Source organism: Alosa sapidissima, chromosome 2 (assembly GCF_018492685.1).
Source record: "Alosa sapidissima isolate fAloSap1 chromosome 2, fAloSap1.pri, whole genome shotgun sequence".
Classification (NCBI taxonomy): domain Eukaryota; kingdom Metazoa; phylum Chordata; class Actinopteri; order Clupeiformes; family Clupeidae; genus Alosa; species Alosa sapidissima.
In genome coordinates this window covers 38,540,260-38,567,759 of record NC_055958.1, presented here as the reverse complement: position 1 = coordinate 38,567,759, position 27,500 = coordinate 38,540,260, and the positions used below count along the sequence as shown (strand labels likewise).

At 44.6% G+C, this 27,500-nt stretch overlaps 4 protein-coding genes across 7 annotated transcripts in view; 2 read left to right on the top strand and 2 right to left on the bottom strand.

The window, feature by feature from the left end:
- Positions 1-19,019, top strand: part of sytl5 (synaptotagmin-like 5) — a 52,638-nt gene extending 33,619 nt beyond the window's left edge. For 2 of the 3 annotated variants that reach the window (XM_042070686.1, XM_042070672.1), the window contains 4 exons: positions 2,447-2,555; positions 2,962-3,097; positions 3,591-3,799; positions 8,233-10,632. In XM_042070686.1, coding sequence (XP_041926620.1) covers positions 2,447-2,555; positions 2,962-3,097; positions 3,591-3,799; positions 8,233-8,375 — 597 coding nt within the window. In that variant the 3' untranslated portion in view covers positions 8,376-10,632. Of the gene's footprint in view, positions 1-2,446; positions 2,556-2,961; positions 3,098-3,590; positions 3,800-8,232; positions 10,633-19,003 lie in introns of those variants that run through there. The other variant, XR_006025018.1, reaches the window with a different exon arrangement.
- LOC121697424 (CMRF35-like molecule 8) lies at positions 13,371-16,211 on the bottom strand. The gene is made up of 7 exons (XM_042078951.1): positions 16,043-16,211; positions 15,460-15,801; positions 15,090-15,224; positions 14,897-14,950; positions 14,605-14,627; positions 14,154-14,287; positions 13,371-13,458 (listed from the first exon to the last, which is right to left on the bottom strand). The coding sequence occupies exons 1-7, from the start codon at positions 16,089-16,091 to the stop codon at positions 13,371-13,373; spliced, it is 825 nt and encodes a 274-aa protein (XP_041934885.1). The 5' UTR covers positions 16,092-16,211.
- Positions 18,774-27,500, bottom strand: part of srpx (sushi-repeat containing protein X-linked) — a 31,126-nt gene continuing 22,399 nt past the window's right edge. For both annotated transcript variants that reach the window (XR_006025088.1, XR_006025094.1), the window contains exon 11: positions 18,774-18,986. The gene's annotated coding sequence lies outside the window, so the exon portion shown is untranslated. The remainder of the gene's footprint in view (positions 18,987-27,500) is intronic.
- LOC121697408 lies at positions 21,675-23,386 on the top strand. Its single transcript, XM_042078936.1, has 3 exons — positions 21,675-21,838; positions 22,091-22,233; positions 22,725-23,386. Exons 1-3 carry the CDS (start codon positions 21,675-21,677, stop codon positions 23,273-23,275), a joined length of 858 nt encoding a protein of 285 aa, XP_041934870.1. The 3' UTR covers positions 23,276-23,386.

The following is a 27,500-nucleotide window of genomic DNA, read 5'->3' as shown; positions in this document are numbered from 1 at the left end:
GTGTTTGTTTGTGCATTAGTTTGTCTGTGTGTGTGTGTGTGTGTGTGTGTGAGAGAGAGAGGACAGTGGGGAGAGGGAGAGAGAGCTGGACAAAGATGATGAGAGTGAGAGTGCCTTTGTGTGTGTGTGAGACAGAGAGAAAGAGAGTGTGTGTAATGTTGCCTTTGTGTGTGTGTGTGAGAGACAGAGATAGAGAGAGTGTGTGTAATGTTGCCTTTGTGTGTGTTGCCTTTTGTCTGTTTGTGAGACAGAGAGAAAGAGAGTGTGTGTAATGTTGCCTTTGTGTGTGTAAGACAGAGAGAAAGAGATTGTGTGTAATGTTGCCTGTTACGGTGTTGGTATTATTGACAGTATTGATCATCTGTAGGTCAGATAAGACAGATTAGACCTTTACATCACCTCCACACCAGACATGAGCAGTAGATTACCAAAAGAGTTTACACACAAGCTACCATCACCTCCACACCAGACATGAGCAGTAGATTACCAAAAGAGTTTACACACAAGCTACCATCACCTCCACACCAGACATGAGCAGTAGATTACCAAAAGAGTTTACACACAAGCTACCATCACCTCCACACCAGACATGAGCAGTAGATTACCAAAAGAGTTTACACACAAGCTACTTAAACAGTCAATACCGTACTGGACATTAATAACAGTTAGGCCAAGGTCAAACAATAGCCAGTCACTGATGCCATATTGTTTAATTATGCAATCTGTATCCAACCAAAATCTGCTGATTTAAAGGCAAAATACAACTGCTTTCCATGTGTGACTTATCAAAAGATGCTAATGATAATTATGATAATTACTGCACAGACGTGTCCTGGACTGCTCACAATAAAAGGCCACTCTAAATGTCTGAAATGCATTCATGTTTGTTCAGTAAATGCTAACCATGTCTGGAATAGACAACTAGGCCTATTAAATCCAGTAGGTTGCTCCATTTAAATGTATGAAGATTTTCAAAGTACCATGGAATCAGTGCTGAAGTGATGCTTCTGAGTGCAGCACCCAGCCTGTCTGGATCACCTACAGGGAAACTGTAGAAGAAGTGTTAATTCAAATTTGTGTTTAACAAATAAATGGCATCAATAAGAGTTTCAAACGTCAGTTATAACTAACACCAGTTATGGTGACTAGCTCCATGTTCAAAGTATACAGTCAGTGGTTCATAGCGGTTCTCAATTTTACCACAGCTAGCCGACAACAAGTCGTTAAGGCTTCGGCTGAAGTTATCATCTGAACGCACGTTTTTTTATCTTAAATGTGACAAACCGAAGACTGTATAAATTGACAACGGACTAAGCATTCCCACAGAGAGTATTTACAAAAGGTTTTTTGACGAGAACACATGCTTTGTTGCCCCAGTATGTTTGTGAACTAACGTTACAGCTGTCTGATCAGTGTCTGAACTCACAACGGGAGTCCAATGGTTTTCACTAACGTTAACTTTATTCAAGTTAACTAAATTTATGTGTGTGCTTCAGCCATTTAGTCATCATTTTCAACATTAACTTATTTTGAGACGATTTGACGCTAACGTACAGTGCCCACTAAAGTGTCGGCTGGTAGGCTTCAGTTAATAGCAGAGCAACCCATTTTATGTCAGATATTTGAATAAAGATATAAAGATGTTCAGAAAGGATGTGTGGTGTGTAGGATCACGGCTGAGACGTCAAAATTTCAGGGTTTCCACTCAGCTGGCAACAACTAACTCATAAAACTACCAAAAAGTACAATAAAAGTCCATGGGACCAGGATTTAAAAACATGTATTTACGCTGTGAAACGGACATTTTAACATGGGAGTCTATGGACATTTGCTCGCTTTTGGGACCAGTCCCTAGCGGATTTTCGATGTATTGCAGTTTTTCGAACTTCCGGATGGGCTTCATTGTTCAGATGAGAATGTTGCCGCTTGGTTTACTCGCGTTGTCGTTGTCTTTATATTAAAATTAGTTGGATGATCTGAAACATTTAAGTGTGAAAAATATGCAAAGAGAAGAGGGGAGAGGGCAAATACTTTTTCACAACACTGTACAGAGTGTATGCACAATCTACCTAAACACAGTCAGTACAGTGCCAGACATGAGCAGAGTGTATGCGCAATCTACCTAAACACAGTCAATACAGTGCCAGACATGAGCAGAGTGTATGCGCAATCTACCTAAACACAGTCAATACAGTGCCAGACATGAGCAGAGTGTATGCACAATCTACCTAAACACAGTCAATACAGTGCCAGACATGAGCAACACTGTACAGAGTGTATGCACAATCTACCTAAACACAGTCAATGCCACAGTGCCAGACATGAGCAGTAGATTACCTACACAACAGGCTTCACCAGAAGGACTTCTTAACCTAACCTATTCTGTTCATTTGTGTGTGTGTGTGTGTGTGTGTGCGTGTGTGTGTGTGTGTGTGTGTGCGTGTAGCTTGAGAGTAGTGCTGAGTCCATGTTGCAGTATAAGGGGGAGCTGACCGTGGTTCTGAAGTACATCCCTGCAGAGAAGAACCTCTCACTTCCCCTGGACCAGGTCCAAGGTAAACCGCTCTTAAAACACACCATTCTACACGAGGGTCCAACCGCTCATAAAACACACCATTCTACACGAGGGTCCAACCGCTCTTAAAACACACCATTCTACACGAGGGTCCAACCGCTCTTAAAACACACCATTCTACACGAGGGTCCAACCGCTCTTAAAACACACCATTCTACACGAGGGTCCAACCGCTTTTTAAAACGCACCATTTGACACAAAAGTTAGATTTTATTGTTGAGTGTGAATGCATGGTTACAAAATTAGATATAAAACTGTGGGTAGAGTTTTCAATTAATGAGATGTTTTTTTTTTCTGTTTTGTTAATGTTTGCATCCCTGCATCATGGCTGTGTGTGTGTGTGTGTGTGTGTGTGTGTGTGTGTGTGTGTGTGTGGTGCTCCTCAGTGGTGAAGAAGGGCTTTCTGAAGGGAAAGAAGAAGAAGATCACTCTGCCCAAGGGAGGGAGGGTGGAGCTGTTGGTCAAAGAAGCCAAGAACCTCACAGCCGTCAAAGGAGGCTCCTCAGACCCCTTCGTCAAAGGGTCAGCACACACACACACACACACACACACATACACACACATATATATATGCACACACACCAAACATCACACACTCACTTACACACACACACACACACACACACACACACACACACACACACACACACACACATATATATGCACATACAAACCACACATTCATACAGACATACTCACACACGCATACATACCTATTTTTTACAGTCTATGATACATACACACACCAGAGAGAGAGAGAGAGATACTGTAGACACAGAGAGAAAAGGATATAGGAGATGTCTGTAAACGTGTCTGTTAAACTTTGTGTGTGTGTGTGCGTGCGTGCGTGCGTGCGTGCGTGTGTGTGTATTTGTGTGTGTGTGTGTGTGCGTGTGTGCGTGTGTGTGTGTGTGTGTGTGTGTGCGTGCGTGTGTGCGTGCGTGCGTGTGTATTTGTGTGTGTGTGTGTGTGCGTGTGTGCGTGTGTGTGTGTGTGTGTGCGCATGCGTCTTTAGCTACCTCTTGCCGGACAACCGTAAGAGCACTAAGCACAAAACGTCTGTGATGCGGGGGACAGTGAGCCCGCGCTGGAACCACACGTTTACCTACTGCGGCCTGCAGCCCTCCGACCTGGACAGTGTGTGTCTGGAGCTGACCATCTGGGACAAGGAGCCGCTCGCCAGCAACGTCTTCCTGGGAGGCGTCCGCCTGGGCGCAGGCACCGGTGAATGCATGCACGCACGCACGCACACACACACACACTCGCACTCACAGCAACGTCTTCCTGGGAGGCGTTCGCCTGGGCGCAGGCACCGGTAAATACGCATGCACGCAACAACAACCACAACACATTACATTTGTGTAACACTTAATGTATGTACACAAAGTGCTTTTGAAAATACACGCACGCACGCACGCATGCACGCAACAACAACCACAACACATTACATTTGTGTAACACTTAATGTATGTACACAAAGTGCTTTTGAAAATACACACACACACACACACACACACACACACACACACACATTGACACACACTTCATAAGGACTTCATAATTTCCGTCTTATTGACTGGGAATGCAAGTAAATGTCCCCCATGTCTACACCCTTCAGCAACTGCCCATTGAACCCCTCAGCAAGCCGTCAATGCTGGAGCTGAACTGGCCCCTGAGCAACTGGACGTTGCATAATTGCCTATCGAATAACTTCATAATAATAATAATAATAATAAAGCTTTATTTGTATAGCACCTTTCATACACAGAATGCAGCTCAAAGTGCTTTACATTTGAAGCATGTAACACAATAGTAGTCAGTCAGTCATTATCAATCACTTTTCTTTGCTTTTTATGATATGCTCAGCAACATATCAAAAATATAGAAAATGACGTCATAAGACTGGCAGCCTTAACCCTCTTACCCCCCACAAGCACGCCATATGGCAACTGTGGCAAGGAAAAACTCCCATATTCCAGGAAGAAACCTTGAGCAGAACCTGACTTAATAGGGGGAGCCCATCTGCTTCTGGCTGGCTGCGCCCTCCAATAGTAGCAGATGTAGAATAATCTGAAAATGTAGTCTACAGGATAAGATGAGTTAACTAAAAGCTTTCCTGTACAGGTATGTTTTCAGATCTTTTTTAAAAATATTTACTGAACTCGCCTGCTTGATGTACAGAGGCAGGGTGTTCCATAGTTTGGGGGCATAATGGATAAACGCAGCTTCTCCACTTTGTTTGTGGAGCACTTTGGGTACGATTAAAAGATTAGAATTGGATGATCTAAGTTTCCTTTGTGGTTGATAAGATATTAAAAGCTCAGAGATATATGAAGGTGCTATGCCATTCAGAGCTTTGTAAGTAATTAACATAACCTTAAAATCAATTCTATAGGAAATAGGGAGCCAGTGCAGTTCAGCCAACACAGGGGTGATGTGTTCTCTCTTCTTAGTCTTAGTTAAAAGTCTAGCCGCAGAGTTCTGTATGAGTGCCAATTTCTTTAGATGTTTTTTGGGAAGACCAGTGAAAAGTGCATTGCAGTAGTCTAACCTGCTAGTGATAAAGGCGTGAATTAGTTTTTCTGCATCTTGTTGAGTTAAAAAGGGCCGCACTTTGGCAATGTTTCTCAAGTGGAAATAGGCTGTCTGAGTAACTTTACTGATATGGGGCTTAAAACTTAACTCTGCATCTAAGATGACACCGAGGCTTGTTACTTTTGGTTTGACCTGGTGTGCCAAGTTCCCCAGATTACTAAGAATAATATCTCGCTTTAGTTTTGGTCCAACCAGAAGTACCTCTGTTTTGTCATCATTTAGTTTCAAAAAGTTTTTGCTCATCCACTGATTAATGGAGGTTAGGCATGCAGTGAGGGAGCAAAGGCCATCTGGGTTAGTTGGCTCAACAGAAAGATACAATTGGGTATCATCTGCGTAGCTGTGGAAGTTTACATTATGTTGACTTATGACGTTTCCCAATGGAAGCATATATAGAGAAAATAGCAGGGGACCAAGGCAGCTCCCCTGGGCCACACCAAAAGGCAAGTCATGTTTTTCAGATACATGATCTCCTAGACTGATATAAAAATCTCTGCCAGTAATGTAGGTTTGAAACCAGTTTAGAGCATTATCAGAGAGACCCACCCACTTCGCAAGGCGGTGAATTAGGATGCTATGATCAATGGTGTCAAATGCCGCACTCAAATCCAGAAGAATAAGGATTGAGACTTTGTTTGAGTCGGTAGCTAGTCTGAGATCATTGACTATTTTTACTAGAGCCGTTTCTGTGCTGTGATTTGATCTAAAACCTGATTGGAATTTTTCAAGGATACTGTTTTCGTTGAGGAAGGTATTTAACTGGTTACAAACAACTTTTTCAAGTACTTTGCTCAAAAACGATAGATTTGATATAGGCCTGTAGTTGCTCAGATTGGTATGGTCAAGATTTGACTTTTTAAGTAAAGGTTTCACAACAGCGGTTTTAAAAGCAGTTGGAAATATACCTGTTTCTAATGAGGTATTTATTACCTTGAGAAAAAAGGGAGCTAAGCCATCATATACTCTTTTGAGGAATGTAGTAGGGATTGGATCTAAAACACATGTTGAGGAGCCGGTTTGAGTTATAATTTTACCAAGCTCAGATTGAGTAATAGTGCTAAAGGACCTTAATTTTGGGGGGCTGTTTTTGGGTGTACTATCAAACATATTACTTGTGTTACCAATAGCCTCCCTTATAGAAATGACTTTGTTTTTGAAGAAGTCTGCAAATTCTTCGCATCTTAGAGAGGATGCCTGACTGAGTGTATCAAAAGGTGTTTGATGCAATAGCCTATCAATGGTAGAGAACAACACCCTAGAGTTTCCACTGTTTTCAGCAATTACCTTAGAGAAGTGGTTCCTCCTCTCATTCCGAATAGCTCTATTATAATTTGCAATTTTTTCTTTTAGAATGGCACGGTGAACCTGTAACTTAGTTTTTCTCCATGTTCTCTCAGCTTTCCTACATGATCTTTTTAGATCATGGATATTTTCGTTCATCCAAGGTGTCAGTTTGCTACAGGGCCTTTTTTTAGTCTTTAAGGGTGCCACTTCAGTGTAATTGGCTGCTGAACAGAAGACTGAATGACCAATCAGAATTTAATATTTCTCTGGAGTCATGTATAACAGTGCAGATTACTGATCAGTTTAAAAACCCACAGCTGTGTGTGTGTGTGTGTGTGTGTGTCTGTGTCTGTGTCTGTGTCTCTCTGTTTGTATGCATGTGGGTGTGTGTGTGTGTGTGTGTGTGTGTGCATGTGCATGCACGTGTGTGTGTGTCTGTATGCATGTGGGTGCATGTTGGTGTGTGTGTGTGTGTGTGTGCACGTGCACGTGTGTGTGTGTGTGTCTGTATGCATGTGGGTGCATGTTAGTGTGTGCATCATTGTGTGTGTGTGCTTGTGCGTATGCATGTGTGTGTGCTTATGTGTGTGTGTGTGTGTGTGTGTGCATGTGTCACTACAGGGCTGTGCAGAAGCACTTGAGATAAAAGACCCAAGATGTTTAATTCATGCAGTCACTGCGTTCTTCTCATCTCATCTCTCCATCTCTCTATCTCTACCTCATCATCTCTCCCTCTCCTCCTCTCTGCTTCTTACACACACCCACACTCTTTCACTGTCTTTCCTCCCCTCCTCTCACACACACACACCCATAGCGTGTCTACTGTACGTCTCCCTCCTATCCTCTCCTCCTCTCACCACCCCCCTCCCTCTCTCACACGTTCTATATCTCCCTCTCTCACACACACACGTTCTATATCTCTCACACTCTCACAGACGTTCTATATCTCTCCCTCTCTCTCTCACACGTTCTATATCTCCCTCTCTCTCTCACACGTTCTATATCTCTCAATCTCTCACACGTTCTTTATCTCCCTCTCTCACACACACGTTCTATATCTCTCAATCTCTTACAGATGTTCTATATCTCCCTCTCACACACGTTTTATATCTCTTAATCTCTCACAGATGTTCTATATCTCCCTCTCACACACGTTCTATATCTCTCAATCTCTCACAGATGTTCTATATCTCCCTCCCTCTCTCACACGTTCTATATCTCTCCCTCTCTCACATCTCTGTCCATATGCGTTACCATGGCATTAATTCTGTCTATATGCGTTACCATGGCATTAATTCTGTCTATATGCGATACCATGGCATTAGTTCTGTCTATATGCGTTACCATGGCATTAGTTCTGTATCTTTCATTCTCCTTCAGCTCTCATCGTCTACCTTTCTCTCCTCAAGCCCTCTCTGCCTCTCAAACACATCTGTGCTTTCTTGCCATGACAAAATGTGCAAAAATAATCTCTTTCTCCCTCTCTCTCTCCATCTCCCCCTCTACCCCTCTCTCCCTCCATCATCCCTCTCTCTCTCCATCTCCCCCTCCCGTATCCCCCTCTCTCTCCATCTCCCCCTCCCGTATCCCTCTCTCTCTCTCCATTTCCCCCTCTCTCCCTCCCTCATCCCTCCCTCTCTCCCTCCATCTCCCCCTCATCCCTCTCTCTCTCTCTCCCTCCCTCGTCCCTCTCTCTCCATCTCCCCCTCTCCCTCATCCTTCTCTCTCTCCATCTCCCCTTCTCTCCCTCCCTCACCCCTCTCTCTCTCTGTCTGTAGGTCTGAGTTATGGGAATGAGGTGGACTGGATGGACTCGTTTGGGGAGGAGCAGCGGCTATGGCAACGCATGATTGACAACCCTGAGGTCCCTCAGGAGTGCACTCTAATGCTACGCTCCAGCATGGCCAGGAGGAGCACCTGAGAGAGAGAGAGAGAGAGGAGGGGGGGGAGGGGATATGTGTGTGTGTGTGTGTCAGAGAGATGGAGGGAGAGATATTCTTCTGCAATATTTGGCCAAACCCACCATTTATCCATGCATCCCATTAAAGTGACCTTAAACATGCCCCCCCCCCACTCTCTCTCTCTCTCTCTCTCACACACACACACACACACACACACCTGCAGTCATGCAGAAAATGGCACAAATCATGTCAAATCATATTATGTAAATAGATTCATCATAAGTGTTGGGAATGAACTGTTAAAACAAACTGTTTACTGTCAAAGGAATACTGCTAGTCTCTCTAGGCTTCTTCTCCAAACAGCACAGCTAGACTTTATTTGGAGCATACATACACACACACACACACACAGACACAGACACACACACACACACACACACACACACTGTCAGGATACCCACAGACTCAGGTCAACAGGATCAGTTCAGGCATCAAAGCTGTATTTATTAGCAGAATACGTGTCTCAGTCAAAACTCACAGAAGATCAATCCCAAAATGAACAAGGTAAATGAGAAGCCTCCAAAAACACAGAAGATCCAGAAACAGCATAAACGGAAATCCAAAAAGAGTCCTTGAAGAATGTTCAAACGCACAGAGGAACTGACTTAACTTAGGGAGAGAAAAGTCCAGGATCAAGGGTAGAGAGCACTGTGTGACGGCCAAGGGTACAGATCTGAGTCTCTGGAACAGCGACGAGGACAGACAGGTAGCCAAGGTCTCAGCTGCTTAAAAAGTGTTTCAGTGTGATTACCCACAGGTGTGGGTAATCAGTACTCAGGGGAGAATGATTGAGTGGTTGCCGGCGATTGAGGAGTGGGTGTGGCTGAGGCAGAACCTGGCATGGCTGTGACACACACACACACACACATACACACACACACACATCAAGCACAAAAAAATGTATTAAAGAGGAAGGCACAAGCCAAGGAACCACATAAGAGAGAAACCGCACAACCAAACACAACCTGCCATTAAAGTATAAGGGTTTGCACCCACACACACACACTCACTCACACACACACACACAGATAAGCACAACCATATTAGCACACACTGTGTGTGTGGTGAGAAATGCCCTTAGTCAGAAGAAAATTAGACAGACAGAGAATGAGACTAAAAGAAAGTATCTGTGTCTCAGCATCCTGTTAGTGTGAGACATGAGGTGGGTTGAGGCCGCTGTGTCACTGTTAGTGTGAGACATGAGGTGGGTTGAGGCCGCTGTGTCACTGTTAGTGTGAGACATGAGGTGGGTTGAGACTGCTGTGTCACTGTTAGTGTGAGACATGAGCTGGGTTGAGACTGCTGTGTCACTGTTAGTGTGAGACATGAGGTGGGTTGAGACCGCTGTGTCACTGTTAGTGTGAGACATGAGGTGGGTTGAGACTGCTGTGTCACTGTTAGTGTGAGACATGAGCTGGGTTGAGACTGCTGTGTCACTGTTAGTGTGAGACATGAGGTGGGTTGAGACCGCTGTGTCACTGTTAGTGTGAGACATGAGGTGGGTTGAGACTGCTGTGTCACTGTTAGTGTGAGACATGAGGTGGGTTGAGGCCGCTGTGTCACTGTTAGTGTGAGACATGAGGTGGGTTGAGGCCGCTGTGTCACTGTGATTCATGTAGGCTGCTGTTCCGCTGTGTGTGTGTGTGTGTGTATGTGTGTGTGTGTGAGAGTTTTCTGTGTTAACATGTCTCTGTGCTACAAGTCTCCTAGACTAGAGAGCAACGTAGCTGAAGTTGCTTTGTGCAGAAATGATAAACATCTAATCAGGGCATACCCCCCCCCCCCCCCCCCAACACACACACACATTCAAGAGGTAGCATACACACACACACACACAACCACACACAGAGAGACCTGGAAATAGCTACTCTTTTACCCACCTACTACAAATTCATATGATCTTTAGCTCATAGAAGCATCATGGGAGGACATGACACCTCTATGAGCTGCTACTACACACACACACAGAAAGAGAAGCACACATCTCATCCAAAGCTCCCAGTCCACAGTTGATTCCCTACCAAAATGCGCTATACTTTTGTGTGTGTGTGTGTGTGTGTGTGTGTGTGTGTGTGTGTGTGTGTGTCTGAGTAGGCAGATGTTTGTGTGTGTACGTGAGAGTAAAAGAGAGTGTATCTGAGTAAGGATATGTTTGTGTGTGTGTATCTGAGTAGGGATGTGTGTGTGTGTGTATCTGTGTGTCTGTGTCTGTCTGAGTGTGTGTGTGTGTGTGTCTGTGTCTGAGTAAGGATATGTTTGTGTGTGTGTATCTGAGTAGGGGTGTGTGTGTGTGTGTGTGTGTGTGTGTGTATCTGTGTGTGTGTGTGTGTGTCTGTGTCTGAGTAAGGAGATGTTTGTGTGTGTGTATCTGAGTAGGGATGTGTGTGTGTGTGTGTGTGTGTGTGTGTGTGTGTGTGTGTGTATCTGTGTGTCTGTGTCTGTCTGAGTGTGTGTGTGTGTCTGTGTCTGAGTAAGGATATGTTTGTGTGTGTGTATCTGAGTAGGGATGTGTGTGTGTGTGTGTGTGTGTGTGTGTGTCTCTCTGTGTGTGTGTGTCTGTGTGTCTGTGTCTGAGTAAGGATATGTTTGTGTGTGTGTATCTGAATAGGGGTGCGTGCATGCGTGTGTGCACGTGTGTGTGTGTTGTAAGCGTCAGCTGCATGTTTCTTCAGACTAATGAGTTTGCTGTCTCAGCCTGTTATACTTGTGTGTCATCAATCTCATATTAAAGCTCGTGGAAACACACACACTCACTGCCACTGCCTCTTTGTTCCTACCGCACTCTGTGTCAGAGAGAGAGAGAGAGAGAGAGAGAGAGAGAGAGACTGTTGTTCGAGTGTGTAGTGTGTCTGTGTACTAGAGCTAGTAGTGACATTTAGTGTGTGTGTGTGTGTGTGTATGTGTGTGAGGGAGAGACAGACATAGAGAGAATCTGTCATTCAATCTATTGTGTGTAACAGTGTGTTTCTGTGCATTAGTAAGGGTTGTGTGTTGCTGTGTGCGTGTGATTAGGTTACAGCGGAGTAGTGATATAAGTGTGTTTCAGTATTGTGCTGCTGTGTGTGTATGTGTGTGTGAGCCTCAGATAAGGCTATTATCTCTTATTATCTCATAGGATATTATCTCATTCATTATCTGTGTGTGTGTGTGTGTGTGATGGATCTGTTGCTATCAGAGTCTGTTCCTGTTCCGACTGTGGTCGCCTGAGTGCCACAACAACAAGCTCCGCTTTGTTTATGGAACCAGAACAATGCACACAAAACACACACACACACAACCTCACACAGATCTGACATAGACACTTGTCTTATACACACAAAACTGTGTGTAAAATATGAATTGACACAAAACACACACAGACGCAGTGTGGGCAGTTATCAGCCAGCTATTTTAGGCACAACACCAAGCTAGAGATCATAACACACTGTGCTAGTGTAAGGCTTCACCAAGCTAGAGATCATAACACACTGTGGTAGTGTAAGGCTTCACCAAGCTAGAGATCATAACACACTGTGCTAGTGTAAGGCTTCACCAAGCTAGAGATCATAACACACTGTGGTAGTGTAAGGCTTCACCAAGCTAGAGATCATAACACACTGTGCTAGTGTAAGGCTTCACCAAGCTAGAGATCATAACACACTGTGGTAGTGTAAGGCTTCACCAAGCTAGAGATCATAACACACTGTGCTAGTGTAAGGCTTCACCAAGCTAGAGATCATAACACACTGTGCTAGTGTAAGGCTTCACCAGGCTAGAGATCATAACACGATTGGCACGACGCTTTCACAACATACCACATGACTGCCATGATGTATTCACAGGTCGATTTTTAGTGGTGGAAGGGGAGGAATATGAAGACGACGGCCATATTGGCATTACAAACTAACACCATACATTTCTATGGAGAATTGTTTGAGTGACGTGTCTCCTCATTAGAAAGTCTCTGACTAAACCCTTCAGCAGCAGACAGGTCAGAGGTCACAGGTGAGCAGGTATGAGCCAGGAGGGGGCGCTGTGTACACAGCTGAGTAGCCCATGTGGTCAGAGGTGAACTGGTGCATGTGTAAAGACAGGACTGCTGTCTGGTCAGTGGGATCAGCCCAGAGGTGCAATAATGTCTGACTGCAGAGCCACCCACAGCCACTGTTTTACCACAGCGATTTCACCACTAAATTCAACGCATGGTTTATCCAGAATTTGTTTGCCTTAGTGATTATCACCACGGAAATAAATTCCAACTTCATTTCTTATTTTTTTAATGTATTTTTTTTATTTTTTAATGTAATTGCCAGGTGTAGGTACATTTAAATACATTAAATTGTCTTCACTAAACAGAGGATATTTAGACATTTAAGTACAGAGGACATCAAGTCAAATAAGAGCAGCAAGAAAATACTAACTCTTTTTTTTTACAGTGAAAAGCATCTCGAAGACCACTGCACCACACCTACGTTAGCAAAAACTAGAAACCAGGCAGGCCAGAGGTCAAAGGTGAGCAGGGACACAGTTTCCACTAGGGGGCGCTGTCTGCAGACTGGTGTGTTAGGCAAGCAGGCAAGAGGTGAAGGGTGAGCTAGTGTGTGCTTCATATCAGATGCACTCTGTCCACTAGGGGGCACTGTCTGCAGACTGGTGTATTAGGCAGGCAGGTCAGAAGCAGAGATGTAAAAGTCCGGCTTCAGAAAGTAAAAGTCCTGCCGTGTATTGGTTCTACCTGTGCGCTTAACACAGGTGATTTCACTAATTACCTGATCGACCTGGCTTAAGAGCAGTGCTAATTAGAATCAGCTGATTAAGTGAATGGTTGGAACAAAAATGTGGCAGGACTGTTACTTTGTCAAGCAGGACTTACACCTCTGGCCAGAAGTCAAGTGTGAGCAGGGCCGCTGTTCAGTCCAGTAGAGGGTGTAGTTTCCACTAGGGGGAGCTGTTTCCAGTAGAGGGTGTAGTTTCCACTAGGGGGAGCTGTTTCCTGTAGCTGTCTGGTCACTAGGGGTCCAGTAGGGAGTACACAGGCTCCTGGGCTGCAGAGGGGGCTGGAGGCTGCAGCAGGGAGTAGGCATAGACAGTAAAAGATATGGACAGAGTCATCACGTAGACGTCAATCGAGGCGGGTGAAGCAAATTTCAACCGTTTCCTGTTGGTCGACGAGGCTTTCTTCGCAGGCTCACGGGACGTAAATGTAACGTAGGCACGTAGTCTGACTTGTGTAACTCTTGTGATAGCTGCACCGAGAGATTGGGTATGTAGGCCCTTACTTCGTTACCACCACATCTACATTACTGTTCTAAATGTCCTAGTTGTTCGTAGATAAATGTGATTTCATATAAACAGCACTCGCCACATTCATAGCCTACTGTCTATCCATCAAAACTTCGCTGAAATGTTGTGGTCCGATGCTTTGTCCTTATCCAGAGAATGCGGTTATTTTGCTCCTGTGCGACGCTTGCACCCGCTCTGGTCGCATGCTCATTACGTAAATTACGTCACGTTAGCATTGATTTCGGAAAAAAGTTTATTACTCAGCCGGTAAGTCAGTTACAAGGTTATGACGCCAATCACACAATGTTGTATTACTCCGAAAATAGAAAAAGTTCATATAAAGGCTTAAAAAGCTTCAGCTGTAACGTTATTTGATGTCAAAGTGGCGCCAAATTGAATGGGGTTCAATGGGATGGCTAGGTGAACTGGTCTACTATTTAGCCTCAGATCCGCCATAGTGTCTATGCTCTCCGAACGTTCGCCTGCCCCCTTGGGAGTAGGTGGCAGCTGATGCCTCTTCCTGGTAGAGCTGCACTGAGTGGAGGCTGGACACATCCTCATAGACCAGCGGTTCCCAAACTGTTTTCCTCTGTACCACTGACTCGGCTCGCTTACCCCCACCATCCATCACATAAAAACATAACACATTCTATCGATGCATTCCAGGCATCATGTTTAATTAGCCGCCAAACATGATATGAACAAATAACAAAATCAAAATGTGCAACTGGTCTATGAGCTCTCACACTAAAAAACAGTGTGGAGAACAACATTGTGAAACACAAAGAGAACATAGGCTTAAGATTTTAAAAAATAATAATTTTTAACATCTTTCCGACATTGCCCTTTTCATCTTGCGTACCCCCTAGTGGAAGCTCACATACCACCGGTGGTGTACATACCACAGTTTGGGAATCCCTGTCATACACTAAGACGGCGCCCTCTACTGTCTGGACAGGGAACAACATCAAGGAGTCAATCAGGATTCAATCAAACAAAGTTACCAGTGAGTAGTGTACCACTAGCATCACCAACTCTCCATATTAAATGAGTGTATCATTAAAATGAGATCAAAATAAAGTTGCTGCTTTAATGTCAAAGAACTAATTATTGTTGCTTTTACAGTGTCAAAAAAGAGTTGCAAAACATATTCCAACACGTATACAATTCAAAGTATAAACTCAGTATTAAAATGTGTCTACATGAAGGTGTGTGTCACCTGCACCTGATGAGCCTGAAGACAGGTGTGCAGACAGACACGATAATGCAGGAACTACAACACAGCAAAAAGAACAACATACACACATGAAGTTATAAAAGTTTATATCATTTGTTAATGTACTTCACAGTGGGAGGTACAGTACAGTATTGCCACATCCCATATCAGCAGGGAGAATCTGTTCATGTCTTACGCTGCTCATGATCTGATGGACGTCTGTCTTTAGTTCTGCATCTGCACTGAATCACCACAAACACCAGCACACAGGAAACCAGCAGGACAGAATTAACCGCCAGGATTATAGCAGCATGACTGACACCGTCCACTTCTGCAGAAACCAACAGAAGAGAAGGTCACCTACGCGTGCTCATTTTCTCAGCTTGATCAACAATTAAACGTTAGCCAGGTAACATCAACGACAGTTCAGCTGTTCTGAGATGTTGTTGAGGGATGAGGACTGATATTACAGTAATAAACAATTAAAGGGGATCTGGGAGTTCCCCTCTAAACTTGTCAAATCATCACACTGAGTACAAGTGCAGAATATGTTGCACAACTCTCACCCTGATGTCCTTCTGTGATGATGAGTAGAATCTTTGTTAATGTGTCTTTGCCCCACTGGTCCAGTCCGCAGTAATAAGTCCCACTGTCCTTTAAGGTCACGCGCCTGATGGTGACGGTGAAGAAAGGTCCAGATGGGTTATCATGAAGGGAATATCTCGTTTCATTTTGAGCATTCTTAGATGGAACTAGAACATCTTCAGTGTTGCAGGGATCACGGCAGAAGTACTTTGGTGTCCTTTCATGTGCTTTTGGATATGGACACTGAATGGCCACATCTTCTCCAGCAGTCCCGGACACCACTATTGACTCTGCCCTGATGAAAACTTCAAACACCTCTGAAACTAGGACACAAGATAATTTGCACGTTAATGTTGAACCTGAGAGTTGAAGTGGTAACTGATTTAATTGGTGTTATAGAGGTAGGCTATGATACCAAATGTTGAAGTGAAAGTTACCATGAATACACAAATATATGTGTCCAAACAGATTGCTAACTATATAATTTCTTTGTCAAATTTTAACATTACACACATTATTACACAGAAATAAGTGAAAAGTAGACATAATGACACATAGACTTACCGAGGAGGAGAAATGAGAGAGAGTGCATCACCACAGTGTGTGTGTTCATGTTGGATTCTCAGCTTGACTGATGACCTCAGACCTGCCCATGATTCTGTACCCACACAAACAAACATACACACATACACATTCAAATACACACAAAAAACTTTGTTTTGCTTTGCACACACACACACACACACACACACACACACTTACACACTTACACACACACACACACACCCAACCACACACACACACACTTACACACACACACACACACACACCCAACCACACACACACACACACACACAACTCTAGTGGTTTTCTTCTCTTAACACCTTTGTTTAAACAGGAAATGAATATCTTTTTAGAGCAGGGCTGTAGTCACCATACACAAAAATGTCCCCCCCAATATTCGGACATAGAAAAATAAATTAAAAAAAAAAGAAATGGTTGTTGCATCTTGCATGTTACATTTAGATGCGCACTCAATCGCGCATCCATGCAGGCAAAACATAGCACTCAAATGTTTTTAAAATATATATTTAGGAGACAAATGGAGTCATACCACAGGTCTATGTCCAGGGATGGATTATTGAATGAATAATACTGGGCCCAAGAGCTCAGAAGGAACTATGACTGAACTACCAGTACATAAAAAAAAACCTGTGGTTAACTGAGCAGGAAGTCCTATACATTTGAGTTGGTACGACTAACTGAGCAGGAAGTCCCATACATTTGGGTTGGTACGACTAACTGACCTTCCCACTGCCTGCTGCACAAAGTGAGTTTGAGTCTGGTTGTACCAGGGTACATGTCAACTGCAATTGCGAGAGTGATGGTGTTCACTTACAGTTTTTCCAATTGCTAAAACACAATTTTGCAAACTAGGCTGGTTTTATCAAAATTCACACACAATTCACAAAACCACACACTCAAACTGCAGAGTACCTCATATATCCTACAAAAAGAAGCACTGCAACCAAAACTACATATAGCATTATCAAAATCAAACTTTTGCACCACATGGCACACACTTCATTTATATTACCAGATTTGTGTCTAACCAACTACACACTGTTGGGCATAATGAAAAGCACTCTCATCTTTTGCCATAATACTAAAATAGTTCAAATTGTAGAAAATTCTTCAGATTGTTCGCATGCACAGACATATTTGCAGATACATACACATGCTGTTAAAACATTTTGCATTTTTCACCAAACAAGTCAGTGCAACATATGCACATATATTGGCCAACTAGCTCATGTAGTGTCATTTTCAATGGCAGTGTTTTGAAATGGCAAACGTGACTTTATGTCAGATTGTTGTGTCTTATGCAGAGATCTGTGTTCAGTGCATTTTAAAAGTGGCATTTTGAATTGCAAAATGTGTGTAAAGCAGAAAACGTGTTTAGCCTTTTGAAGACTTGAGAAGAGGTTTTGCTTTCTGTGTGTCAGTTTAACCACATAGATCTCAATACAAATTTCAAGTTTTTGCCTGAAATTGCACTGTGTCTATTTACAAGGGCATTGTTCCCACCTCTTTTGGGGCCTACCATCAAATGTTGGACCTCTATAGAAAGCTCAGAACCTGTCTGAGGAAACAGTCAAAATAACTGTGTGATGTACTCACACAGAGCTACAGAGGCTAGAATATAGTTTTTTCTTTCTGCCGGATTACAAGCGTCTCTGAACTGAACACATTTCAGCCCTCTGGGTCACTTGATATCCCTTAGAAACACAACTGAGCCCTAGCACCAGGCCTTGTGAGGCTGTGTGCAAAAGTAGATCAATATAGAATGAAAATATGAGTGCTTTAGACCATTATTTGCCAAGGTATGCTCATGCGTTTTGTAAAATGCCTATGGAAACTCCCCATAGGACCTTTTGTTATCCAAAATGCATACTGACACTCAAATGCTTACTGCACATGAACCCCTTTGTGTAGAAGCATAATCCTGGTCTCAAATGAAAGGTAACACTTTGAGGTTTCCTGTGGACTATTTAGATTGTATGTCAGGTGTTCTGATATAGACTGACTACACAAAGTATGGAATAATTACAAAAAAGTCTCTATTTTTGCATTTACTTTGTTGGTTCAATGAGTGTGTATAAGATAAACTATACATCTGTACAACTAATACAGGATAATACAACATGAAGATTCAATTTCTATGTATCTTGTGAATATTTCAGTATCCAATATGTTGCATCTACTTATGGTGCTGCAGCTACACTGCAGCCAGAAGTCAGGGTAGCACCAAAAGCGGAGGAGGGGGAGGGGGGCATTTTGGATCAAATTTAATTGAGACATAATAAAATTAATCTGAAAATGTAAAGCTCTATACAGATTGTACATGAAAAAAGTTGGGAATCCAAAGTCATTTTTGGATTCCCAAGAGCCAAAGCTTTGAAATGGTGTATAACATTACTATGCTACATAGCAATATGGTGCATACAATTGATTTAGAATGTTGGGGGAGGTGGGGGGAGGGGGTAACTGTCCTGCCGGCAGGTCATGATAATTGTGCTATGCCTGTCATTTTAGTGTGTTAGCAATTGGAAAAAACTGTAAGACACTCACACACACACACACTGAACTCATCTTTCATTGCATGTGTGAGTGTGTCCAGACCAAAGTACTTCAACCAATCAAACCCAGCCCCAGTAAGTCACATGCTCTGAAACAGCCAATCATAGAAGATCTTTTCCTTTTTATTGTCATTCTGGTAGTATATCTGCTGCAGTCCTACTGCTAGCTGCACAAATACAGAGGAACTACACATAAATATAATCACAGATATAAACACAAAGAAGGTGATAAACAAACAAACAAATAACAAACACACATACATACATGAACAAACACATTAGACTGGTGTCTCATGCATTCACGTTTGGCTGCTGTTCCCAGTTCAGTTGGTCAGGCCTCTCTTTGCACAAGACAAAACACATTAGACCTGTTCCTAGAACAGAGGTGTGTGTGTGTGTGTAGTGCACATGTTTGTGTCTTTTTGTACACGCGTGTGTTCAGTAGCTGTGTGTTCAGTAGCTGTGCCCGGCCTCTACAGTAAGCATTGGGTGAAGGTGTAACGCTGGCGGTCAGTCCCCTGCTTGTAGTCACACGTCAATGCATTTAGTCGGCATGAGCAAATACTTCATTAAATTCAGCAATCTCTCCAGAACCTAATTGCTCACCAGCTCCCTCAGGATGCTGTCCCAGTTCTGTCTGCTCCTGTCCATCCTGAGCTACGACCACCTGCTGGAACCTGCTGGTGAAACTCACCATGTGAACGAGCCGCGACTCCCTGCTCCTGAGAGATATGACGGTAATCATAAGGATTGTCGAGCATTTCTTACCCAGTGTTCTCTCACTTTCGAGCTCCAACCCTCCTCCTTCCCTACTGATCGGTCCTGGATCGCCTATATCATCACCCAACTTACCAGGAAGGCCCGGGCATGGGCAACGGCCGTCTGGGAACAGCAGGGGGTCTCCTGTAGTGATTACAGAAGCTTCACAGACGAGATGCGTCGGTGTTCGACCATCCAGTAGGGGGCAGGGATGTTGCCAACAGACTGCTCCAGTTGCGTCAAGGTGTCTCCAGTGTTGCAGAGTATGCTGTTCAGTTCCACACCCTTGCAGCAGAGAGCAAGTGGAACATGGAGGCTCTCATGGCAGCTTTCCGATATGGTCTGGTATCAAGGATGAGATGGCAGCTAAAGATCCACCTCCTGACCTAGAGACTTTGATCGATCAGACCATCCGGCTTGACAACAGACTCCGGGAGAGGAATCAAGACCGACAGCCTGAATTTCGCCCAACCTCTGGAGCCATACCTTCCACCCAGAGTTCTAAGCAGTGGTCCCATGAGGTCCCAACCACACCTCCTGCTACAGAAGAACCTATGCAGCTAGGTGGAGCCCGTCTCTCTCAAGCTGAACGGGATCGTAGAATGAGGGAGAAGTGCTGCCTATATTGTGATAAACTTGACCACTTCCGCTCCTCCTGTCCTGAGCTTACGGAAAAAGGCTGGTCCCGTCCAGCACTGGGAGGACTGTGACAGGAGCAACCTTTACTCCCACAGCATCTACATCATGCCTGAAGATACCCGTTACCATCTCCTCGAAGCATCAGCACCTCCACCATCTACAGGCACTTGTTGACTCTGGTGCTGCGGGTAATTTCATGGACCTCACCTTAGCCAGCGACCTTGATTTCACTACTCTTCTTCTAGACCACCCTCACACAGTGACTGCCCTTGATGGACGACCCCTGGGAAAAGGTACTGTACAGTATATTACTGCACCTGTTCTTATGTCCATAGGAGAGACTCATCATGAGAAGATCCAGTTCAACTTAATTCAGTCTCCTGAGTTTCCCATGGTCCTAGGGTTCCCCTGGCTGTCACACCACAGTCCTCACATCAATTGGTCCTCCAGTGGAGTGGTGGAATGGGGGCCATTGTGTAAATCTACATGTCTCCTTCCCAGAGTGGCGTCTCCTGTTCCCAAGTTCCCCAGTTCTCTCGAGTTGTCCCAAGTCCCATCCGAGTACCATGATTTGAAGAAGGTATTCAGTAAAAGAAGAGCTACTTCTCTTCCACCCCATAGAGATTATGACTGTGCTATTGATCTCCTTCCAGGAACCTTATATCCAGACCTTATATCCAGACCTGTGCTATTGATCTCCTTCCAGGAACCGTATATCCAGACCTCGCTTGATGCTGGAATTATTCGCCTATCGTCCTCCCCAGCTGGTGCCGGCTTCTTCTTTGTCGGTAAGAAGGATGGAGGCCTCAGGCCCTGTATTGATTATCGGGGCCTCAACAAGGTGACAGTGCGGAACCGATATCCTTTGCCTTTAATGTCTTCTGCTTTTGAGTTGTTGCAAGGGGCTACCATCTTCACCAAACTGGATCTCCGCAATACTTACCACCTGGTCCGGATTCGAGAAGGCGATGAGTGGAAGACGGCCTTCAATACTCCCAAAGGTCATTATGAGTACCTTGTCATGCCATTTGGCCTAACTAACGCACCGGCTGTTTTTCAAGCGCTCATAAATGATGTCCTCAGAGAGTTGTTGAATCGCTGTGTCTTTGTCTACTTGGATGATATATTGATTTTTTCTAAGTCACTGCATGAACATGTTCACCACGTCAGAATGGTCCTGCAGCTTCTGTTTGACAACCACCTCTTCGTCAAACCAGAGAAATGTGAGTTTCATGTTTCCGAAGTCTCATTCCTGGGGTTTATCCTGTCTAGTGGAGGCCTTCGCATGGATCCCAAGAAGACTCAAGTTGTTCGAGACTGGCCTCAACCTACCTCTGTCAAGGAGGTTCAGCGTTTTCTGGGTTTTGCTAATTTCTATAGGAAATTCATCAGGAACTTCAGTTCTGTGGCTGCTCCTCTGTCCAACCTCACTAGGAAGAAGCCTGGCCCATTCATCTGGACTCCAGAGGCAGAACGAGCCTTCCATGATCTCAAGGTGAGGTTTACTTCAGCTCCCATCTTGACACTGCCTGATCCATCTCTTCCGTTTATTGTTAAAGTAGATGCCTCGGATGTTGTGGTTGGTGCGGTCCTCTCCCAGCGTCCTGCAGATGGCAAGCTCCACCCATGTGTTCTCTTCCCGCCTCTCTGATGCTAAGATGAATTACGATGTGGGTGACCGGGAACTCATAGCTATCAAGTTGGCCTTAGATGAGTGGCGGCATTGGCTCGAGGGGGCCCAACACCCTTTTGTTGTGTGGACAGACTACAAAAACCTGGAGTACGTACAGAAAGCCAAACGTCTCAACTCCAGGCAGGCTAGGTGGGCTTTTTACTTTAATCGTTTTGATTTTGTTTTATCATATCGACCTGGTTCCAAGAATCAAAAACCTCAAGATGCCTTGTCCAGACTCCAGAAAGTCAGAGAAGGGGAGTACGCCATCACCTATTCTCCCAAGCTCTAAGATTGTGGCTCCTGTGTGCTGGGGAATTGAGACTGTGGTCCGCCAAGCTCAGCAGAAGGAGCCGAGTCCGGGTAATGTGCCTCCTAACTGTCTCTTTGTTCCCTCCTCAGTACGCTCCCGGGTCCTGCAGTGGGGGCATTCTTCACAGCTGACAAGTCATCCTGGCACTGGAAGAACGCTGGAGTTTCTGAAGAGGCGGTTCTGGTGGCCAGGGATGACCACAGATGTAAAGGCTTTTGTTGCTGCTTGTCCGGTGTGTGCCAGAAACAAGAACCCCCATACTGCTCCTCTTGGCCTCCTCCACCCCCTCCCTATACCCAAGCACCCCTGGTCCCACATTTCCATGGACTTTATCACTGGCCTCCCCCCCTCTCAGGGTAACAGTCATTTTAGTGGTGGTGGATCGCTTTTCCAAGGCTTGTCGCTTTATTCCACTGCCCAAACTCTCCTCTGCCAGAGAGACTGCAGAAATTGTGTGCCACCATGTTTTCAGGGTTTTTGGCCTGCCTCTGGATGTTGTGTCTGATCGGGGGCCCCAATTCACCTCTCGATTTTGCAAGCTGGCAGGGGCCACAGCCAGCCTCTCCTCTGGTTTTCATCCGGAGTCCAATGGGCAAACTGAGAGGGTTAATCAAGACCTGGAGTCCACTCTCTGTTGCCTGGCTTCCTCTAATCCCTCTTCCTGGAGTCAGTTTGTCCTATGGGCTGAATATGCACATAATACTCTCTCTTGTTCTTCTACAGGTCTCTCCCCTTTTGAGTGCCAGTTTGGGTTTCAGCCTCCCCTATTCCCTGACCAAGAAGCAGATGTCGGTGTTCCCTCTGCCCATCACTATGTCAGACGGTGCAGGCGTGTCTGGCACAAGGTTCGATTGGCTCTAAAGAGGTCTGCTCGCCGCTCCCAACTCCAGGCCAATTGTCGACGCAGATCTGCTCCATCATTGCAGAGGGTTAATCCTGTCTGCTATCGGCTTCAGCTTCCACGGACTATGTGCATTAATCCCACCTTTCATTTCTCCCGCCTTCGCCCAGTCTCCACCAGTCCATTGGTACCTGCCACTAAACCACCACCCCCTCCTAGGATCGTTGACTGGGAACCGGTCTACACTATACATCGCCTTCTGGACCCCTGTCGAGTCGGAAGGGGTCTCCAATACCTTGTGGACTGGCAGGGATATGGTCCAGAGGAGCGCTCCTGGGTTCCGGCTCGGAATATTCTGGATCCTGGCCTCATTAAAGACTTCCATCGGGATCACCCAAGTTGCCCCAGAGGGAACGTCAGGAGACGTTTATAGAGGGGGGTTCCTGTTATGAGTTTGTGCCTGTAATTCCAGTTTTGTCCTTGAGGGGTCACTGTTGGGTTTTTCTGTTGCTGTTAACCTTCAATGTTTGATAATTAGTCATTAGTGTGTTCACCTGTGCTTGTTAACTTCACTATTTAAGCCACTGGCTTTTCCTTTGTTCTTTGCTCAGTCTTGAGTTGTCACTCGGGTGGAAATGCTGATCAAGTCTGGTTTTCGTGACTTCTTTTTGACCTTGTTATTCTGATGTTATGTTTTTGTTTCTACCTCAAGACTTGTTTTTTGCTGCTGTGGAATTGTATTTTTTGACCTGCCGGGGTTACTGGCTTATCTGGGTAACTTTGAGAGTAACTTGATCATGTGTGGCGTAACTTCCTGATTAACCCGTACTATGAAAGGTGGATATGTTTTAACCGAGGTATGCTGCCATGGCAATTTACGCTGCATCTCAAACCTGCTCCGACCAGGTTATGTTCTTGGTTACCCCGAGGTTTCCGTTAACCACACCCTTTATATGTACCACCCCTCCACTAACAATTTCTCCCGAGACATGTCGGTGCACCTGGATGATCCATACGATATTGGAGCGCAAATCGTGAGGGACTCTCTTCGCAGGGCGAGGGGTTTTAGAGACCGCCAGAAATATATAGCCTACCCGGACGATATTCTCTATGAAGATATATATTGTCAGCCAAGGGAATTCGTTATCTTTGTCAGATGATCTAGGAAGACGTCTCATAGCAATGCCCGTACGTGGACATTCATGTATTCCATCGGTGATGCTGAACATCTGAGCAAGAATACTGTATGTCCGAAAATAAATCGGACATAGGCATACAGTATGCTGAACATCTGAGCAAGAATAACCTAAAATAAATCGGACATAGCCTACAGTAGGCCTAATAAATTAAAATCACCATCTTAACAAACTTAGTGAACTAAATGTCATATTACTGTACCCTGCACATAAAGGCTACACATTTCCACAGCACCAGAATCCGACCGAATGCCTCCCTCAACCCCCTCCATAATCGGCCTTCCACTATTATTTGCGATGGCCAACTCCTCTGCTACTGTAAAACACTCTGGTGCCTTTCCTCCTACAGTTGTGTTCAAAGACACCTTTTTCTTGTTAGCTGTAAAACAGAGGCCAAGTGAAGGCTATAAGCTAGGCCTACATGTTTTCATAAATAAGAAATAGTAATGCAAGCTACTATATAAACCTACTATTCTGAATAATGTTTTTGTGTTTCATTTTCACCTGTGAACGCGCACAAACTCCAATTAGGTTAACCCCGGCTCAACAAATCAACTTCATAATCAGCGTCATAGTACCGATTAACACCACTTAAGATAACCAGTTTTTGTCAGCCCCGGTTTAACAAAGTAACCCTGGGTTACATCTGGGTAGGTTAAGCTCCCTTCGTAGTACAGGCCCCTGGACTGTTGGCTATTTTGTCTGGATTTTGCCTTTTGCCTCATTGCCAAGTAAACTGCTTCAATCCTACTTGTCTCTGCAAGTGGGTATTTACAACCTGACTTGTGGTCTAGTGGTAGAGCTGCGGACTGACACACCGGAGACCCGGGTTCAATACCCTAGCAATCCTAAAAGGAATGACCCATATTCCAACATAAAGGCACTTTAAATAAATCTCAAGTGTCTCTAGTATATACTCTTTTGATCCCGTGAGGGAAATTTGGTCTCTGCAATTATCCCAATCCGTGAATTAGTGAAACACACTGAACACACAGTGAGGTGAAGCAGACACTAATCCCGGTGCAGTGTTCAAACTGGCAACCCTCCGGTTACAAGTCCAAAGTGCTAACCGGCAGGCCACGGCTGCCTCTACATGAAAACGTGTGATATCAATACCTGGGGAGAATCTGATGGGCCTGATGACAGTTGTCCAGAGTCAACACGACAACAGTAGTTTAGAAATATAAAAATACACAATACACAGACACATGGAATACAGATGTTATAAAAGTTTTATCTTTTGTTATACATGTGAGCACTGGGTGTTGAAGAATGCTATTGAAAAACCGTCTCCTTAATTCCAAATGGAGACACCGAGTTGACAGAGTAGATCCAATGTAGTTAAGACCAGGTAACACTTGAGGCTGGCTTGCGAGATAATAGTTCTTTATTCTGGATGCTACAGCAGAGTTCTGGCAGCTCTGCTCCAAGCACAGCAATGTTGCAAAGTGAAGCCAAGACAATGAACCACTGGGCCATACACTCTTGGTTAAGTATAAGTGTAAGTATACTCTTTTGATCCAATTTGGTCTCTGCATTTATCCCAATCCATGAATTAGTGAAACACACTCAGCACACAGTGAACACAGTGAAGTGAAGCACACAGCACAACAGCGGCACCCGGGGAGCAGTGAGGGGTTAGGTGCCTTGCTCAAGGGCACTTCAGCCGTGCCAACTGGTCAGGGTTCGAACCGGCAACCCTCCGGTTACATGTCCGAAGCGCTAACCAGTAGGCCACGGCTGCTTCTGGTTAGAAATAGTGAAATTACAACACACATTCAACAAACAGTTCTCCACAGGTATCTGTCTGGAGTCAGACGGCAGAGAGCAAATCAGCTACAGGAAAGACCAAATACGGGCTTCCTGGGCGGGTTCTCCAAAACACCTTTGCAATAAAGCTCCATTGTGTTCAACCCAGCATGCATCACATCAAGTCAGATCTGCACAGATCTGCATTAAGATGAACACGCCTAATGTAAACGTGTCTGATGAGGGGGAGCAATTAATTGACTTTACCTTTTAGCAAAACATTCAGTCTGCTCACAATAAACATTCTGTCTCAGCCATTTCTGTAGCTGAGACAAGTGGACAGTAACAATATTAAAACCCCCAACAGTGTTAATATACAGTATCAAAACATATAAATCAGGAGGTATACTGTATAACTGCCCCACCAAACGTTGCCCTGTTAGCAGGTTAAATCTCCCTCTCTCAGAAAATGCCCCTGCTCATGGTCTGATGGACGTCTGTCTTCAGTTCTGCGTCTGAACAGAATCACCACAAACACCAGCAGGGCACAGGAAACCAGCAGGACAAAAACAGCACGCTTGATATTAATACTGCGACTGACACCGTCCACCCCTGTAGAGACACAGAAGACACAGAGGTCACCTACATGAATTCATTTTCTCAACTTGATCCAATTCATCTGGTCATGTCTTAAACAAAGACAAGTAAAAAAAAGCTATTTCACAGCAAAAACAGATATGAAGTCCACCGTCTGTTAAGGGTTACAGTGACAGACAGGGCTCTTCAATAGAGTATAACTGAGGGGGGGAAGCAGGACAGTCAGTAAGCGAATGAGTGGTCTGTGGACAAAGCTTTAGTCAGCTTCAGATGATCTCTCTTCTCTCTCATATCTTACCAGGGTTGTGCACAATTCCAATTGCAATTCTGCTTCCTGTTTGCTACCTCATTCGAGATGCAAGTGAAATTCAATAATTCTGCTGTGCTGTAGTACCTCTGTTGGGTTGATCTGTAGAGGAGGGCTGGGGTTGTGTCCACACGGAGATGCTCGTGGAGGAAGAGGAGGAGGAGGAGGAGAAGGAGGTGTGTAGATGGACCAGAGGAGACACTGGAGATGGAGCTGACCGAGTAAACAAAAACATAAACAAGTAAACATGGTGGCCCAGGACAACAATACATCTTTAAACAGGTAACATCAATGATAGTTCAGCTGTTCTGAGATGTTGGTGAGGGATGAGGACTGATATTAATAAACGATTAAAGGGGATCTGGGATGGCATGTCAAGTCATCACACTGAGTACAAGTGCAGAATATGTTGCACAACTCTCACCCTGATGTCCTTCTGTGATGATGAGTTGAATCTTTGTTAATGTGTCTTTGCCCCACATGTCCAGTCCACAGGAATAAGTCCCACTGTCCTTTAACATCACACGTCTGATGGTGACGGTGAAGAAAAGTCTGGATATAAGTTATCATGAATGGAGTATCTCTTATTTTGAACATTCTTAGATGGAGTTAGAACATCTTTAGGCCAGCAGGCATCATGGCAGAAGTACTTTGGTGTCCTTTCATATCCTTCTGGATATGGACACTGAATCTCCACATCTTGTCCAGCAGTCCCGGACACCACTATTGACTCTGCCCTGATGAAAACCTCAAACACCTCTGAAACTAGGACACAAGATAATTTGCACGTTAATGTTGAACCTGAAGTG

What these genes read in the sequence shown, in the direction of transcription:
- LOC121697424 (XM_042078951.1), bottom strand. Translation starts at nt 16,091, where the DNA reads ATGAACACACACACTGTGGTGATGCACTCTCTCTCATTTCTCCTCCTC. An exon ending in TTCAGGCTCATCAGGTGCAG is followed by an intron (nt 14,628 to 14,896) that starts GTGACACACACC and finishes TTCCCTGTCCAG; the next exon opens with ACAGTAGAGGGCGCCGTCTT. An exon ending in GTAGAGGGCGCCGTCTTAGT is followed by an intron (nt 14,288 to 14,604) that starts GTATGACAGGGA and finishes GGTGGGGGTAAG; the next exon opens with CGAGCCGAGTCAGTGGTACA.
- LOC121697408 (XM_042078936.1), top strand. Translation starts at nt 21,675, where the DNA reads ATGAATTACGATGTGGGTGACCGGGAACTCATAGCTATCAAGTTGGCC. An exon ending in CTCAACTCCAGGCAGGCTAG is followed by an intron (nt 21,839 to 22,090) that starts GTGGGCTTTTTA and finishes TTCCCTCCTCAG; the next exon opens with TACGCTCCCGGGTCCTGCAG. An exon ending in CTTTTGTTGCTGCTTGTCCG is followed by an intron (nt 22,234 to 22,724) that starts GTGTGTGCCAGA and finishes GTTCTTCTACAG; the next exon opens with GTCTCTCCCCTTTTGAGTGC.